At 30.5% G+C, this 17,449-nt stretch overlaps 1 protein-coding gene across 4 annotated transcripts; it reads right to left on the reverse strand.

Moving 5' to 3' along the window:
• Nucleotides 1–266: 266 nt before the first annotated feature.
• Nucleotides 267–17,263, reverse strand: LOC145753961 (uncharacterized). 4 transcript variants are annotated; one of them, XM_082570513.1, is made up of 20 exons: nucleotides 16,586–17,263; nucleotides 15,444–15,530; nucleotides 14,744–14,923; nucleotides 14,123–14,226; nucleotides 13,132–13,193; nucleotides 12,199–12,382; nucleotides 12,070–12,123; nucleotides 11,797–12,009; nucleotides 7,917–8,117; nucleotides 7,592–7,831; nucleotides 6,975–7,181; nucleotides 6,011–6,232; nucleotides 5,398–5,631; nucleotides 4,303–4,566; nucleotides 3,693–3,908; nucleotides 3,296–3,414; nucleotides 2,035–2,067; nucleotides 1,522–1,624; nucleotides 1,248–1,351; nucleotides 267–705 (listed from the first exon to the last, which is right to left on the reverse strand). In XM_082570513.1, the coding sequence occupies exons 1-19, from the start codon at nucleotides 16,693–16,695 to the stop codon at nucleotides 1,284–1,286; spliced, it is 2,901 nt and encodes a 966-aa protein (XP_082426639.1). In that variant the 5' UTR covers nucleotides 16,696–17,263; the 3' UTR covers nucleotides 267–705; nucleotides 1,248–1,283. The 4 variants fall into 4 exon arrangements, with proteins under 4 accessions (XP_082426639.1, XP_082426641.1, XP_082426642.1 ...); XM_082570515.1 differs by lacking the exon at nucleotides 15,444–15,530 and having other exon boundaries at nucleotides 16,586–17,262; XM_082570516.1 differs by lacking the exon at nucleotides 6,011–6,232 and having other exon boundaries at nucleotides 16,586–17,260.
• Nucleotides 17,264–17,449: the final 186 nt, after the last annotated feature.

Here is a 17,449-nt window from a genome sequence, read left to right on the forward strand (position 1 = left end):
GGAAACGAAGCCAGACGGGGCAGCTGCCAAAACTGGTCTACGATCTACTAGACCCAGTCATACCCTTGATATAATTAACTTTAAATCTTTTTGTATATTAACCCTATTACTTCCTGAATTGCAAAGTCGAAAGCAATACCATCTGGGTCTTGAAAAAAATACAACGATTTTGAAATAAATAAAACGACCGTTTTTGATTATTTAAATAAAAATACGCTTTCAATATGCGGTTAGGAATTGTTTAAAAAAAGATTTTTTGGCGAAAAAATAAGATTTTGAAACTTTGTTTTGAAAATAAATATTAGCTTGGTAACTTGATTTTTAAATTGTAAAAAATAAAAATAAATTCGAAAATAAAAAAAGATATTATTTTTAGTTGTGTATAATAATATTAAATACTTATAAAAACAAAAAATGTTTTTTATACATTAAAAATACAAAATCCACAAAAAAATACAATAAAAAATAAACAAAATATGCCTACAATATAATAAGTGAGGTGGAAAAAATACTGATAAAAAAACAAAACCTAAAAATTGATTTTTCGAAAATAAAATTGCCTAAAATAGATTATAAATGTGAGCCGGTCACAATAATAAAATTCTTAGCCAAAAAAACACATAAGCAATTGACATTTTGAACAGGAAAAAAGGTTGTTTTTGCTACTAAGAGGTGATATGTGACCCTGGCTGGCTTCATGCTATGCTGTAAAATTGTTGACATATTTTAATTTTTGTCGACATTTTTTCTACGTCATTTGCCAATTAAAAATTTAATTATAATTTTTTTTTGTCTTGAAAATGTCAACATATTTTTGACAATGACATTTTAGTATGGGAAGTGAAAATTAAATAAACAACTACTAAAAATAAGAACCGTATTTGTTTTAGTATAATTCACATTTAATTTATAAATTAGCAGTTAATCTAGAAATTATATTGTTAATTGGCAGCGTGGTGTAGTAGTTAGAACGCTTGGCTTCACCTAATGAGGTCCTGGGTTCGTTCCCCACTGCTCTCATTTTGTAGCGCCCTTGAGTAAGGCACTATAAACGGTATAAACTTCTGCTGAGCCAATACTTAATCAGCAGCTTATAACTATCGGCAATAATAATCTATAATATTCCAAACTGCTAAAGGCAACTTGAGACTGGGTCGAGGTAACTAATGTTACTCTATGTTTAGACTGTTGAGTTGACCTTCCCACATTGAGGATAAATAAATATTAAAAAATATTTTTTTTAATACCTGATATAAATACACAATTGTGTTAACACTGGAGTTTTAGATTGATATTGTTTCGTCTGATGCTAACAATGGCTCGGCGAATGGACCTCGGAGGTTTGAGTCATCTTAAAAAATAACATTTTTTAAAAATTAACAAGAAAAAAATAAATTAAAAAATATAATATCTTAAAGAAATTTCTTAATTTTTAATATAAATTTTTAAAAAAAATATCGCTCTTGGATGGATTCGAACCATAAGCCTACCGGGCCAGTTATTTTATGTTTGGTTGTTTACCTTGTTGGACTAGCGTTAATATTTGTTGTTCTAATAAAAAGATTCGGGCCTCAAGGGTCTCGACCGTCGATTTTAATTCAGATATTTCATTTTCGTCATTGATCTAAAAAATGTAAACATTTTTTTTTTGATATTTATTTATCCTCGATGTGGGAAGGTAGACTTCAAGGCCTAAACATAGAGTAACATTTGTTACCCCGACCCAGTCTCGAGTTGCCTTAAGTGGTTTGAGATATTATAGATTATAATTGCTTGATAATTAAGCTGCTAATTAAGTGCTGACTCAGCAGGAGTTCATACCGTTTATAGCGCCTTACTCAAGGGTGCTACAGCAAGGAGGCAAGGGGAATCAAACCCAGGACCTCATTTTAAAGTTTTAACGCTTATTACATATATTATTTTTAAAACCACCAACTACAACTTAAAATCGGGCAAAGGTAGTAAGGTTATGTATATAGCCTGCAAAGTCGGCTTTTTTACATCAAGAATAAATCAATAAAAAAATAAAATTACCGAAACGGCTTCTCCTAAACGTCCAGGCGGGCCCTAAAACATAAAAATAAACATTAAAAATTGCGATTTCGACCCCTGCTGAGTTTAATGTAGTGATAACTCAACCAAATAAACCGCAGTTACAACACCTGTGGTATTGAACATGAGGTTCATGGAGGAAACCAAACTGGTTACTTATGTAAACATTCATGTCGAATTTTGTGCATCAGTTGTCAATATATGGGTTATAGTGAAGCGATAAAATTTGCGTTTTTTTTAACTTTGGGTCTACGGTTCGATCCCGGCTGCGTGCCGTTTTGGATTTAAAAAAAAAGTTAGTATAAAAACGACAAAATTTATTACAAAAAATGACGAATAATAATATTTTAAACTTGTACAACTTGAGACTGGGTTGGGGTAATATCATGAGGTCAATAATATCTTAAACTTGTACAACTAGAGACTGGGTTGGGGTAATATCATGAGGTCAATAATATCTTAAACTTGTACAACTTAAGACTGGGTTGGGGTAATATCATGAGGTCAAAAATATCTTAAACTTGTACAACTTAAGACTGGGTTGGAGTAATATTATAAGGTCAATAATATCTTAAACTTGTACAACTTAATACTGGGTTGGGGTAATATCATGAGGTCAATAATATCTTAAACTTGTACAACTTGAGACTGGGTTAGGGTAATATCATGAAGTCAATAAACTTGTAAGAGTTAGTTAAAGATTATAATTTTAAAAGCTGTTAAAAATTACAGATAAGTAAAATGTTTTTTGACACTTAGATATATTTTTGTTATTTATCAAAGCTCTGCCCTTGAAACGTATAAAAACAAAACACTTAGCATAAGTCATCAATCAGATATTTTAAATGGTTATTCACTTTATCTTATCTTATCTCTGACATAAATACTTCAACAGTTAAAAGTCGAATGCCAATTTAAATAACACACTTACAATTCGAAACAACAATATTAGGTTTTTGATATTTAAATACCAAACTGCATATAAAACTATAAACGTATTTAAATAACTGTGAGTACATGTTACTAATAAAATAAAAATATGACTACAGTAGGAATCGAACCCAGGACCTCTAGATAAGTTACTGTTTTATAAAAATAGGTAAAAATGTAAGTTTACAATGTATCGAAAGCGGGAATCAAGCTCAGAACCTCAAGTAATAATATAAATATATTTTAATATCGCGTAAAATTAATTTTGTTTTTTTAAATTCAAAAATATTTAAAAAAAAATTAATTTTCTTACTCTCGGTCCCACAACAGATTTTCCTGGTGGTCCTGGTGCCCCAGCGGGCCCCGGAGGTCCCTGATCCCCTTTAGTCCCAACTACAGGGTCGGAAAAGGGTATAGACAGTTGGGTTGAATCTAAAAAAAATATAACAACGTAAAAATTAAAAAAATGATAATTTTTTTGATTTAGTATTAAAATACAATTTATTTTTATTATTTTATTGGAGAAGAGTGAGCTGTTGTGACGTGTTTGAGCTATCTGTAAATACCAAACTCAAGGGCAAATAGTGGGGCATTGGTAAGACTCGAACCCGAAACCTATTGGCCCGTAGTCCGATGCCATGATCGGTATACCGAACTACCGGACCAGTTAGCTATTTTTGGACTAATTTAAATTTATTTTTTGCCCTTACCTGTAATATCCTTAGCCAAAGTGATCGTAAAATTAAATCCAATCGAATCGCATTCATTTTTACAATCTTCAGGCGTCATAAACCTATTCCCGTTGCCACGACAACCAGAATAAACAAACAAAGAGCATAGTTGGGTATCGACGTCGTAGTAATAACGATATAATTTAGAATTGCAAGGCCCTTCGTCTATAGGAAGTCTACACCTTTCTGGGTGATCTGAAATTAAATTTTTTTTAATTTGGAAATATATAATTTTTGGCCTATAGTTTTTGATACGATTTTTGTCGATTTAATAAAGTTTGGTTTTAAGTACTTTTTTATATTAATTTATCCTCGATGTGGGAAGGTCGACTTTATAACCTAAACATAGAGTAACATTTGTTACCCCGACCCAGTTTTAAGTTGACTTGTTTAGGATATAATTGATTATAATTGCCCCATAATTAAGCTGATGATCAAGTGCTGGCTCAGTAAGAGTTCATACTGTTTATAGCGCCTTACTCAAGGGCGCTACGGCATAGGAGCAGTGGGAATCGAACCCTGGACATCATGTAGTGTGTTCTGACCACTACACCACGCTATATTGTATTTAAAATTATTATTTTTTTACCTGATAAAACCGCTGCTCTATTTCTAACATTCAAATTTTTTCGTCTAGAACCGGAGTTCTTGCTTTCATAAACATAACTGATTTCCCCTTTACATGCTGCTACACATTCGTCGGGATATTCGAAATTATTCCCATTTTCAGAACAGCCACCAAAAGTAAAAATTTGACATTTTTTCGTGTATTGATTGTAGTAGAATCTGGGTAGGCTACCACGACAGGGGCCGATCTTTTTCGGGAGGTAACATTTTTGTGGTAAACCCCCTGCTAAAAAAAGTTATATTTATTTTTTACTATTCGAAACTTAGTATTAGTTACTTGTTTAACTTGAGACTGGGTTGGGGTAATATCATGAGGTCAATAATATCTTAAACTTGTACAACTTGAGACTGGGTTGGGGTAATATCATGGGGTCAGTAATATCTTAAACTTGTACAACTTTAGACTGGGTTGGGGTAATAATATAAGGTCAATAATATCTTAAACTTGTACAACTTAAGACTAGATTGGGATAATATTATGGGGTCAATAATATCTTAAACTTGTACAACTTAAGACTAGATTGGGGTAATATTGTGGGGTCAATAATATCTTAAATTTGTACAATTTGAGACTGGGTTAGGGTAATATCATGAGGTCAATAATATATTAAACTTGTACAACTTAAAACTGGGTTAAGGTAAAAAATACGCGCATACTAAAATTCTCGCAAAAAAAACGATTTTTTTTCAATTTTTAGTTAAAAATAACCAACACCTAATAAACGGTTTCCTAAATATTTTGAAAGCAAACATCAAAAATCCCGCCAAAACTAACTCAAACAACGGTTAAATAACAATCAGTTAAACACTAAAGTAATAGGACTGACAATGCAGACATTAAATTCACCGAAAGTCAACAGTTTTATTATTTCGATCAAGATTTTTTTAAAGCTGTGTTTGGACTCAAATTTTATGGCGTTTATATAGGACAATAAATAAAAAACTCGACATTTATTTGTGTGTATTGTAAAAGGTGTCAAAGATGGTAAAAAAACGCGGTTAAAAATATATAAAAATTTTCCAAAAAAATAATTTTTTTTTTTTTTTTAAAACTTACCTCTTAACTCTGCGGGCTCTATTGTAAAAACGGGGTGGTCGCCCCCACATATGTCCTTGCACGCCCAGGGGTTCATAAACTTGTTTCTGTTCCCCCCACAGCCCCCGTAGTAGAATAATTTGCAAACTCTTTCCACTTTATCGTAGTAGAAACGGGGTAATGTCGCTTTGCATACTCCGACCACTTTAGGTTGCTGACAACGTCTGGGTTGCTTATGGAATGGATAATCATCGTCTAAAAATTTAAAAAATTATTTAAAATCTTAGATTTTTTTATAAAAAAATGGAATATTTCGTGGTTTTTATAAATTTTTACTTTTTTTTATTTTTTTTTTAATTTGTATTTTTTTTGTAAAAACTTTTAAAATTTAAATCGAACATAAATATAAAAAACTTTGGTTAATTTAAAAAATAATATATTTAATTATGTTATAAAAGTTGTGTTAAAACAAAATAAAAACAAATCAAATAATATTAATACAAAAAAAACGCGGTATTTTTACCCCCAAAAAAGTAAAAATGTTTAAATTCCTGAAAAAGTGCTGAAATTTATTAGTTTAACTTAAAAATGCGCATTTGTTACGTGACAATGCCTTAACATGGCGTCATATTACCGCGCACGGTGCTCCAGGGGTTTTCTGGGCGCCCGTTGTAATATCTAGCGCCACCACACGACCGACTACACTCGTGGGGGGAGTAAAAACGGTTCCCGTTGCCACCACAACCGGTGTATTGGAACCGGTGGCAGAACCCGGTACCAGGGTCAAAGTAGTACCGGTCTAAGGACGCGGCGCATTTGCCGGGCGACAAGGGTTCGTAACATTTATAAGGAATTTCTAGAACATTTTTGGGGGGGGGGGTTATTTTTTTTTTTTTTTTGAAAAAAAAATTAAAAAAAAAATTTTTAACAAAAAAAAAATTTGTAAAAAAATTTTTTTGTTTTTTTAAATAAACTTGTGCGAGATTTTTCTTATTTGAGTAATATTTAACCTTTAGCAATTAAAAAGAAACCAAATATATTTACAGGTTTAACGAAATATTTACAAATATTATGTAAAGTCTGTAAAAAAAAAATTAACACCAAAAAATTATAAAATTACTCATCAATTTATTTTTTTAGTTCAACCAGCTAAAACTTCACGTACTGTCTACTAAATAAAAATGATTTCAAGTTTAAAAATCCAAAAATCTGGGCCAAAAGTGAGTTCTTGTTTGCATTGTATATTTATAGTTGAGCGGCGTTAATTGACAGAAAATAAACGATCTATTATGAAAATCCGGTATTAACGAATTATTAAACCATATATAAACTTAAACTACTGATAAGCTTTTATTCACTACAAGCATTTTAAATTTAAATTTAAGTAAAAAAAATTACTTAATTTAAATTAATAAATAAAAATAAATAAGTTTAGGATATTATATTAAATTTAAAAATTAATTAATGTATGCTCCCTTTTTAAAGCTTTACGCTAACACTCATAAATCAAACCCAAAAATTGATTAATTATTTAATTTACAAAGCTGATCAAACAGAAATCGAGGATAAACGAATTAATCAAAAATATTCAGACTTACCGCTTGAATCGGTCTCTATGACGTCATCAGGATTATGAAGACATAACTTCTCGCAACTTCGCATGTTGCGAAAGTTGTTGGCGTTGCCCTCGCAGCCCCCGTACGTAAACGCCCGGCAGCGACCTTGTCGGTGGTCGTAATATACTCTTGGCATCCGGGCGCGACAGGGTCCGGTTTCCCGGGGTAAACGGCAAACTCGACTGACCCCTAAAATGAGAATTTTTGAATAAAAATTAAAAATTTTTATGGCTAAGACATCGCACTTAAAATTTTACATATTTACTAAAAATAGAAATCCAGATTATTAGCCCCCTAAAACTTCCTGCCAAAATAAATAACCCCTAAATACAGCTACACCCTGGGTCAACAGCCCCCAAAATAACAGCCCCCTACATCAACCCTTACGTAAAAATTAACCCCCCAAAAAACTCCAATAAAACTCCCCAAAACAATTAACCCCAAAAATAACAACCCCCAGAAAAATTCCCCCCAAAAAAACTTTCCCTAAAACAATACCTTATAGGTTAATTTTTTCCAAAATAACAACCCTCCTACTAAAACAAACCTCTTTTACCCCTACAATCAAAAAATTCCCAAAATAACAACACTTCACTTACCATCGTGGCTTACAAACGACCGACTCTCCAAAACGGGACATCCCCCATTTGACTTAAAACTTCGAGTTGAGTACAAATCTGACTCATCGGAATAATTATCGTACTCGTCCTCGTCTGGGTATTCGTAATAAGAACCTGGCTTCGTGACGTCACCGTTTGGTGACGTAATAGGAGGTAGGGTTGTTGAAGGGATCGTTTCGCTGGCTCCGTCGCCTGAAGTGTCTCCACTACCTTCTGAAACTAGAATAAAAAGTGGAAAAAATGTTTTTTTTAATAAATTTAAAAAAAAAATCAATTTTGTGAAGATGTTTAACGGGATTCGAACCTGGATCCTCTTGGCTTTCGCAGCAGACCTCGCAGCAGTATCCCTGCGGTTTGTAAGTGTATTTACACGACAGTTTGGGAGGGCATAAGATTTCGAAACATTGGTGAGTGCCATCAAGACATAGACACTCCTCACAATCCGAGGTTTTCCACAATTCGTCGTTTTGGTACAAAGTGCCTTTGAACATACACGTGTTTGAACCTGGGTGAGAATAGGAGATTAAATTGAGGATAAACGAAATACGAGTTAGTTGGCGAAAAAATAAAAATTAAAAAGTTGCGGGCATTAAATTTTAAAAATTAAAAAGTTGCGGGCATTAAATTCTAAAAATTAAAAAGTTGCGGGCATTAAATTTTAAAATTAAAAATTGCGGGCACTTTTTATTAAAATTCATGCCCCAAAATGTAAACAACTGCATAAAAATGCATTTAAATAATTTTAAATTTAATTCACATGCAAAATTAAGCAAATTTCTTGCATTTTAGCACATTTTTAATAGGCTCATGCACATTCAGTTATTAATATTCCAAAAACATGCTTTTAAGTCATGCTAGTGTTAAAATAATGAAAAATAAATTATTTTAATGGGTTCTTTGTCGCCAATTAGGGCAATAAAGGACGCCAAATATTTATTTACTTTTTATATTTTTAATTGATTGCCAACGACAAAAGTAAACTGAAAAAAATTGGTTGAAAGAATTTTTTTTGCGCCGAAAAATTTTAAAGTTGAGTAATTGGTTGAATAAATATTTATTTTACAGCAGAATGCATTATAGAAAAATTCAAAAATTTTTTACTATTTTCAACTTTAAAAAAAAAATTTTTCAAGTACCTTAAAAATGAAAAAAAATATAGACTGTGATTATAATAATACCTTTTTAAAAACATTTCATTTTTAAAGGCTATAAAATTATAATAATCAGTTATTTATTTATATAAGTAGTTTATATAATTAACAATGTATTGTGTATACGGAATCATGATAAGGTTAAGTAAGAGTTATAGACCTCTGCCTTAACTCAATTTAACTTTGACATGTAACGATAAGACGGTACGTGCAAAAATTTTGCAAAAATATCGATGTGTAATATAAGAATATACTTTATCATAACGTAATATTCAAAAGGTTTTTTTTTCTGCTAAAAAGATTAAAAAAAACAAAGAAAAAAAGCAAGTATATAATTAAACTAATATTGTTAGAATTATTTTCCAAAACTAATATCAAGTTTCTGGTAATTAATTTACAAAAAATCACCCAAAAAATAAGTTAAAAAGATTGTGCATAATTACAAAAAATAATTTCTAGTGAATAAAAAATTAACAGTTTTTAATATATATTGCATAATATAAAATAATTACCATACCTCTATTGTTAGCAATACTTTTATTGTATATATAGATCTGTAGGTACTACAATAAAAAAACTAAAAAAATTATTTTAAATATATAAAAAAAATAACTGATTTTAAATTAGTAAAAAGTGAACTAAATTTTAAAAAACATCATTTTTATTTTTTAAATGATGTTTAAACAACAATAGCAGTGTAAAATTACTTTTAAAATTATTATCTATTTTTAAATATTACAAAAATGATTTTTTTATTTAAATATTTCATTTTCAGAAATCTTGATTTGTTAAGTCAAAAAACATGCTGGAAAAAAAATGACTTCAAAATTTTTTCTGGCATTTTCCTTTTTCAGATTAGAATGAAATTAACACAAACACACAACACCCAAAAAAGATTTTTTTAGTTCTAAAAATGTCGCTTGATTTCAATCACAAAAACACAAAACTACGTCTAAAAACCTAATCACGTGACGCACACGAGATCACGTGATTCCACTCACCGCACGGCGATATTATGATGTCATCAATGGCAACGAAATCCAGACTGTCTTTCGGACCAGAAAAGGCCTCGAAAATTACTTGATAAGGCTGTCTGTAATCAGGTAAAGGCACGACCTTTTTTTCCCATTGGTCGTAGCGTAATTCCACAGATGATAGAGTCAGGTTAACTACAGGGAAACGGTAAGCAGGATTGCAAGGTAATAGATACACCAAGAGGCCAGCTCCTGGCTGAGGATTTCTATCAGCACGAATGAGGTATTTAAAGTGAACACACATCCCTTGATCGGTGTTAGTAAAAAACACGCTGCTCAGTCGAGCTATATTAAAGCGGGTTGAGGTAGGGCGGTATATAAGAAATTTATTCTCCTTTAGAAAGTTATTAGGCGGTAATACGTCATCAGCACCACTAATGGCGTCATAGAATTCTCTGACGTCATCGGGTAACGACCCGTCGTCTAGTAAACCGTCGTTAATATTATAATCAATAAATGTGTTACTCGATTTTTCGAATTTTATTAAGTCCTCTTTTAGGATGTCTATGCCACTGCTAATAGACCATGTGTTACTAGTATTAGGAATAGAGGTCGCTTGGTACATACATAATGTCCCTCCCTTTCTTCTAGGCCCGTCTGTATAGTCGTTCATTAGAATATCTTCGTTGAAATCCGAAAATTTGAAGTGCTCGAAATCACAGCTCAGGTCTTCGACTTTTTGTCGCCATAACCTCCCGGAGCAAAATGCAACGGTATCGGGACCCGGACGCTCCGGAAACTGGTCCGGGGGATTTACGGACTCCAAAATAACTTCAGAAGCTAGAGTTTAAGATATTACCCAAATTTTTTTACAAAAAAAAAGGGTAAAAAAAATATTTTTACGCATTTTAATTTAAGTATAAATGTATTGTATAATAAATTCTAAAGCCTGCGTTTAGAATAAGGTAACCATGTTATAATATACTACAAAACCATGTGTAAAAATGTAAAAACTATGTCATGTTAAAAACCATGTGTAAAAATGTAATAACTATGTCATGTTAGAAACAATGTGTAAAAATGTAATAACTATGTCATGTTAAAAACCATGTGTAAAAATGTAATAACTATGTCATGTTAAAAACCATGTGTAAAAATGTAATAACTATGTCATGTTAGAAACAATGTGTAAAAATGTAATAACAATGTCATGTTAAAACCCATGAAATTGGTTTTGCCATTTTTTCCCATTGTACCACTACATTTTTTTTTAAGTTAACCATATTTGTAAACATTATTTTCAATACTAAGAATTAGGTCAAAATATGACGTCATTTCCGTTTAACATATAAATATAAACATGACGTTTGTAGTTATAGAGAAGGCATCACGATTTCTCAAGACTATATCACGTCATAATATTTCAATTCTGACGTTAGTTTAACGTCACGATTTGGTGAAATTTTCGTTAGGGTCAAATTTTAAAGTTATAAAAAAAATTATTTTAAAATTTAAAATCACAAAAAATTAGTAAAACTTGATAAAAAATAAAAATTTAAAATAAAAATCAAGCAAAATAAATTAACAAAAATAACAAAAAAAAAATGTAAATTACCGTTATTTTAAATATTTAAAATTTACAATTTCTTAACAAAAAAAAAATAAACATGCATCTCTTAAAAGTTATCATTTCAGTATAACTAACAAGTTTTTAGGTTAATTGCTTTAAAGTGTAAATTATAACAGCCAGAATTCATTCTTTAGCACCAATTTATCAAGATATAAAGTATATAATTTTTTAGTTTAACTGTCTAATAAAAAATTCCATAAAATAGTTTAAATTTTTTTAGTAAATTAAAAAAAAATTTGCTCAAAATTCCAGTTTACTAATTTTTATAAATTACTTAAATTAAAAATATTTTTAAAAATTTTATTTATTTAAAGAAATAATTTTAAATTCAATAAGAATCAAAAAATTGTAATAACTTTTTTTTTTAATTAATTTTTTATTTGTTAATTTTTAAAATTTATAAAAAAAATAAAAAATTTAAATTCTTACTTGGTCCGGGAGTCGTTTCGGGACCCGGGTTTAATTCGGGAGTCGTTTCGGGGCCGTGAACCGAACTGGGAGCTTCAGGTGCCATTGTTGATGTTGTTGGACAACTACACACACCTGGAGGACCAGGCATTCCGTCTCTTCCGGGCTCTCCGCGAATTCCGGGCATGCCGGGTTCTCCTTGTTTTCCGTCTTTTCCGCTAAGGCCAGTTTCGCCTTAAAATTTTTTAAATTTATTTTTTTTATTAATTTAAAAAAAAAAAAACTATAATTCACCTTTTAGTCCTTGTAGACCACTTAAACCTTGATCACCTTTTAGACCATTTAAACCTAAAAAAAAGAATTAAATTAATAAAAAAATCTGTGTTTTAACTTTTTTAAATATTTTTTGCACTTTTTAAATACCTTGATCCCCCTTTAACCCTGTTTGACCTCTAGCACCTGGAATTCCGGGAGCTCCGGGTTCGCCTTGGTCTCCGCTCGGTCCTTGGGTTCCTGGTTCACCTCTGGGGCCAGGGGGTCCGGGCGGACCCTCAATATTATTCACTGTATTGTTAGGTACGGGTACGTTAAAATCTCCGTTTGAAAACTAAAACCAAATTTGTGACGTCAGAATTAGGTCACGTGATCATAAAAATGTAAATAAACAATAAAAAAAATAACAAAATGTGTTTTCATAGTTTTTAACATAACATGGTTATTACATTTTACTCGTGGTTTTTAACACGACATAGTTATTACATTTTTACACATGGTTTTTAACATGACATAGTTTTTACATTTTTACACATGGTTTTTAACATGACATTGTTATTATATTTTTACACATGGTTTTTAACATAACATAGTTATTACATTTTTACACATGGTTTTTAACATGACATAGTTATTACGTTTTTACACTTAGTTTTAAATCTTTACATGGCGACCAAACCCATATACATATAAGATAAACAAAAACATTTACTTAAATAATAAAAATCAGATTAAAAAGTAGCGTAACATTTTAATTTTAAATTTTATTAAATTTTTAAATTACATTTTTTCAGAATTTTAGAATCTAATTTCGCTGATATGAGAAAATATATATCGAAGCTAAATTTAAAATCTTCAAAAGTTTTAAAAAATCTTTTATTTGAATAAAGTTTATCTGATTTTTAGAGTTTAAAACTCAATAACGCCTAAATTAAATAAACAGTTGCGACAATACAGCCTATATAGCGTAACAAATGCCTTTGAAACGCCACTTACGAAGTTATAACTTAAAATTTGGGTGGCTTATTAAATAGCGGCGATTTTAGATATTTTTTTGAAGTTGTTGATAAAATCTTGACTCACCATTTGAGATAATGTTTCCACTTTTGAGCGCAGACTATCGACTACCGAACAATTGTAGCATACTAAAAAAATAAAAATAAAAATATATATTCTAAAAAAAAATTTTATTATAAATTAAAAATTAAAAGATTGATGACTGATCGATTAAAATCAGAATGGTTTTGTTTATATTAAAAACGTGCTTTTATTTCCGGGTATTTTAGATTGAAATTGATAACAACTGTACTTAAAACTTAAATAGGAAACCTTAATGGTTGAAAAGCGACAACCTCTGACAATTATAAAAATTTGGTTGTCAAATTATTTCGGTAAATGAGTAAAAAAAACAGACTTTATAAAAACACACATTTGCATGAGTAAATTAAATCAAAAGAATAAATTATAACTCATTTTGAAAATACATTCGTGGCATAAACATAATAATAAATACGCATAAAGTTAAAATCCAGTATCAAAGCTATTTTATAGAATTAAAAATTTTATGGCTAATTTTACACCAAAAAATTTTTATTTAAAAATTAAAAAAATAAATTTTTAATAGCGACTTGTAATTTTTTGGACAAGAACTATTAACCGCAAAAAATTGGTTTGAAATTTTGACCACACAGTGAATGTGACTCAATTATAATTGTACACCGCATAGGTGCTAATACTTGAGCTTAATAACAAGGTAAGGGGAAATATGCGGTAGGTTGTTTCCGGTAGAGAAAACCCGCACTCGCCAAATTGCGCGGTCAAATATTCAGCCCTTTTTTCCTATTTTTTTTGTTAATGAAACCCCAAACTTACAACCTAAACATAGGGTCTCATTTGTAATTACCCCGACCCAGTCATAAGCTAACTTTGGCAGTTTTAAATATTATTTAATAAAAACGCCTACCAATAATCTGTTAAAATTTACGGTTCGTAAGTACCGTACTTAAGGATTGTTTTATAACATGGAAGCAGTGGGAATCAAACCCATAAACCCATAGTTGTGATTTGTGATTACCTTTATCGCATTTTGGACCAGAAAAGCCAGGACAACAACGTAACTCGTTAGTTGCAACTTGTTTCATTCTGGTCGAGTAATTTGGCCGAGTTTCAGTAACATAGCTGTAAAAAAAATAAAAAAAATGTCAAATATTTTTTTAAATAAAGTTTAAATCAAATAATATTATTTTTAGGCGACCAAACATAACTAAAATTGTATTGTATTAAACCAAAAAAAATAAAAATTCATTCCATAATATACATTAAAAGTATACTAGCATAAAAACGGTCTAATATGACTTTTTGTATTAAATATCTACTTATTAAGCGGACGAAGTAATACAAAAAAGATCGCACATTTTTAAAAATTGATATTTTTTGCCACAAATTACCATCTTTATTTTGGAAATACGTGAGCACGCAACAAAGAATATAACAATTTTAAAATTCTAAAATATTTCCGCATTTTCTTACAGTTAGCGAATATTTTAAAATACGATTTTATTTAATTAAAAAAAAATAGTAAATGCTAAGATGTTATTTTAAACAAATAAATTAGCATAAATTTTTGCCAATTTCAACAAAGACGTTCAGTTAAAAAAACAAATAAAAATTTTTCTAAAAAATAATTTTTTTTTACCTGACAGTTGGGTTACAATATAAGGCTGACCATGGGCAATGTTTAACAACTCTTTTTAAGTAAGTTTGCGTCCCGTTAATGAAGCTATGTGGTACTAACTTGTAGGTTGGGTAGGCACAGTATCTACCAGTTCTCAGTTTAGATTTATCCAAATTTTGTTCAAGACGTTTCGTAGTAGGCCTTTAAATTTAAAATTTGTAAAAAACATTATTAAAAAACGACGTTATGGTACGGGGGATGATACTACGCATCACCAGAGGTCCTTGGTTCGATCCCAACTGCCTTTTTTAAAGGTCCTAATAGTATTTACCACATCCAAGGCAAAACTAAAGGACAAAGCATTATTTAAACTAAAAAAAACGGTTTTAGACCGGGTTTAAAAGTGAATATATGTTTAGGCTGTGAAGTCAACCTTTCCACATCAAGGAAAATCAAGTCTGCCAATTAAGTTTAGTACCGTTAACATGTTAATTAATAAAGTTGTTTTGAGTCTGCAGTGGGAATTAAACACATGACTTCATGTCTTAAACGCTATATTTAGCGCTTAGGACAGTGTCATCAGTATATAAATAACACAGGTAAAAAATGACAAAAATTAAAGCAAAATTACCAAAAAAGCAGCCAGAACACATGCATTTAAATCATGAGAAGCAAAAAATGATTTAAAACCAAAAGCAGCATGCAAAAAAAGCCATTTTACCTGGCAGGGTTAGGCCCACGGTAGCGATTATATGAAGAACTATGCGATGAGTACAAGCTAGTTGTATAAGCCCCCCTTCTACGATATCTAAGCAGAATTAAACATAAAATAGCAGCTTAATATTAGCGCTAACATAGGAGGTAAAAATCAAAAGATATTTTAACCTGCTTTTAATTAGCCTTTTGTTTTTTTAGATTGTTTTTAGTTCAAATTTATTTACACAACATGCAGTAAAAACCAAAATGTCAGCTGCTTAAAAGCGCGCCAAAATGTAACAGAAGTCGTAACTAAGAACTATAGATATCCAATAACCTAGAAAATGTATTTTATTTTAAAAACCCGTTTTCTAAATTTTTATTAACAAAATGTTACTGGGTAAATGAAGATACAGTTTATTGATTATATAATTTGTTTTTAGATAAGCATGCATTTATTCAGTAGACCAAACACATTTTAATGAGAATATAAAGCCTATCTATCTTTCAATTAAACACGTTTTGGAACGCTTAATTTAAGAAATATTTGTTTTTGGGCTTATGCAAACTTCCAGTGTCAAATATTTTATGACAACGGCACACAAAATGATAGCAAATTTACGACTGAAATTTAAATGAGATGTTGTCAAAAAGCAAGCGGAAAGCTAGTCACCCTGGCTTATTGTTATTACACATGCTTAAAATCATAAAAAGTTAATTAAATTTAAAAAAATACTAATTAACACACCTTTAATAAATAACAAAACTAGTCATAATTTATTATTTAAAAGTTTTTTTTATACTACTTTATATTTACAGTAGCCTACGAATTTAAAATTAACGAACAACGGATAAAGTCACAAATCATAACATATACTATGGTTCAGGCGGTTAAGATTGGTGTTTAAACTCTTAAAATAAAGTTTGTTAGCTATTTAAGAGGTTAAATAGACGCCATTACACAAACATTCTGTATCAAAGCTTTAATAAAATAAAAAACAGGTTAGACAAAGACCTATTGTTACATATTGGCGCTTAAATTAAATTTGCAATGAGGTTTAGTAGGCTTACTGTCTAGCTTTGAGTCACATTTTAATTGATAGCCTGATTGCTAGCAGCAAAGCTTATTAAAAAGGTAAATAAATATGAAGTTAGAGAGATATTTACCCGATATTTGTTTGTCTTCTCTTTCGGTTCATTGCGCCTTGGCTTGACAATTGAAAAAGCAGAAAAATAATGAAAAATGTTAAAAGGAGGTGTCGTATTTCAGCTTGCATGTTTTATTTTCTTGTAGTATTAGCAGTGGGCCTTAAGCGATGGTTGAATTGTTTATGTCCTTACACTCCTTTTTTGACTAATCAATTGTCTGTTTTTGATCTAACCTCTTAAATATTCTTAACTTATTATAGTTACCGTTTATGCGTACAAGATAGCGATCAGCAAATTCCCTGTGGTATTGAGTTACAAAATAGTAATGTCTGAATGTTAAGTTCTAAAGAACCACTTAAAACTATTCAAGTTCACAAATTAGTTTATTTTTCTAATTTAATAATTGAACATTAAAAGCTAAACGCGGCCCCTTAACTAAACATTTATTGTACGCCAGTCAACCGGTTGAATCTTGTTGCTTATGCTAGTTTACCTAAATTTTACTGAACTATATACGATTTTAACTTACGCTAGTAATAGTACCACTTGCTTTGCCGGTATACTGGACGAACTGTACTACTCGACGGCAAGTAGTAAGCGATTTAAGGCAGCTATGTCAACTGGCTTTGGTCAAAAACGTTTTGTTAGCGCAGGAGCGATCAGATTAAATTTTTGCCTTTTTCTCTGGGTTCGCGCTTTTTTTAAAGGGTTAAAACAGCAATTTTGCACAAATCTACTGATACGAATCTACGATTTTTTAAATTGTTTGCATAACTGGTCAATCTTAGAAGATTACTATTAAAAATATTGGCCACTTCAAACGATTTCTAACCAACTAAATATAAGAACTGAAGTCATATCTTATAATATCAATATTACGTT

The sequence above is a fragment of the Corella eumyota genome, chromosome 5 (assembly GCF_963082875.1).
Source record: "Corella eumyota chromosome 5, kaCorEumy4.1, whole genome shotgun sequence".
In the NCBI taxonomy this organism is placed as follows: domain Eukaryota; kingdom Metazoa; phylum Chordata; class Ascidiacea; order Phlebobranchia; family Corellidae; genus Corella; species Corella eumyota.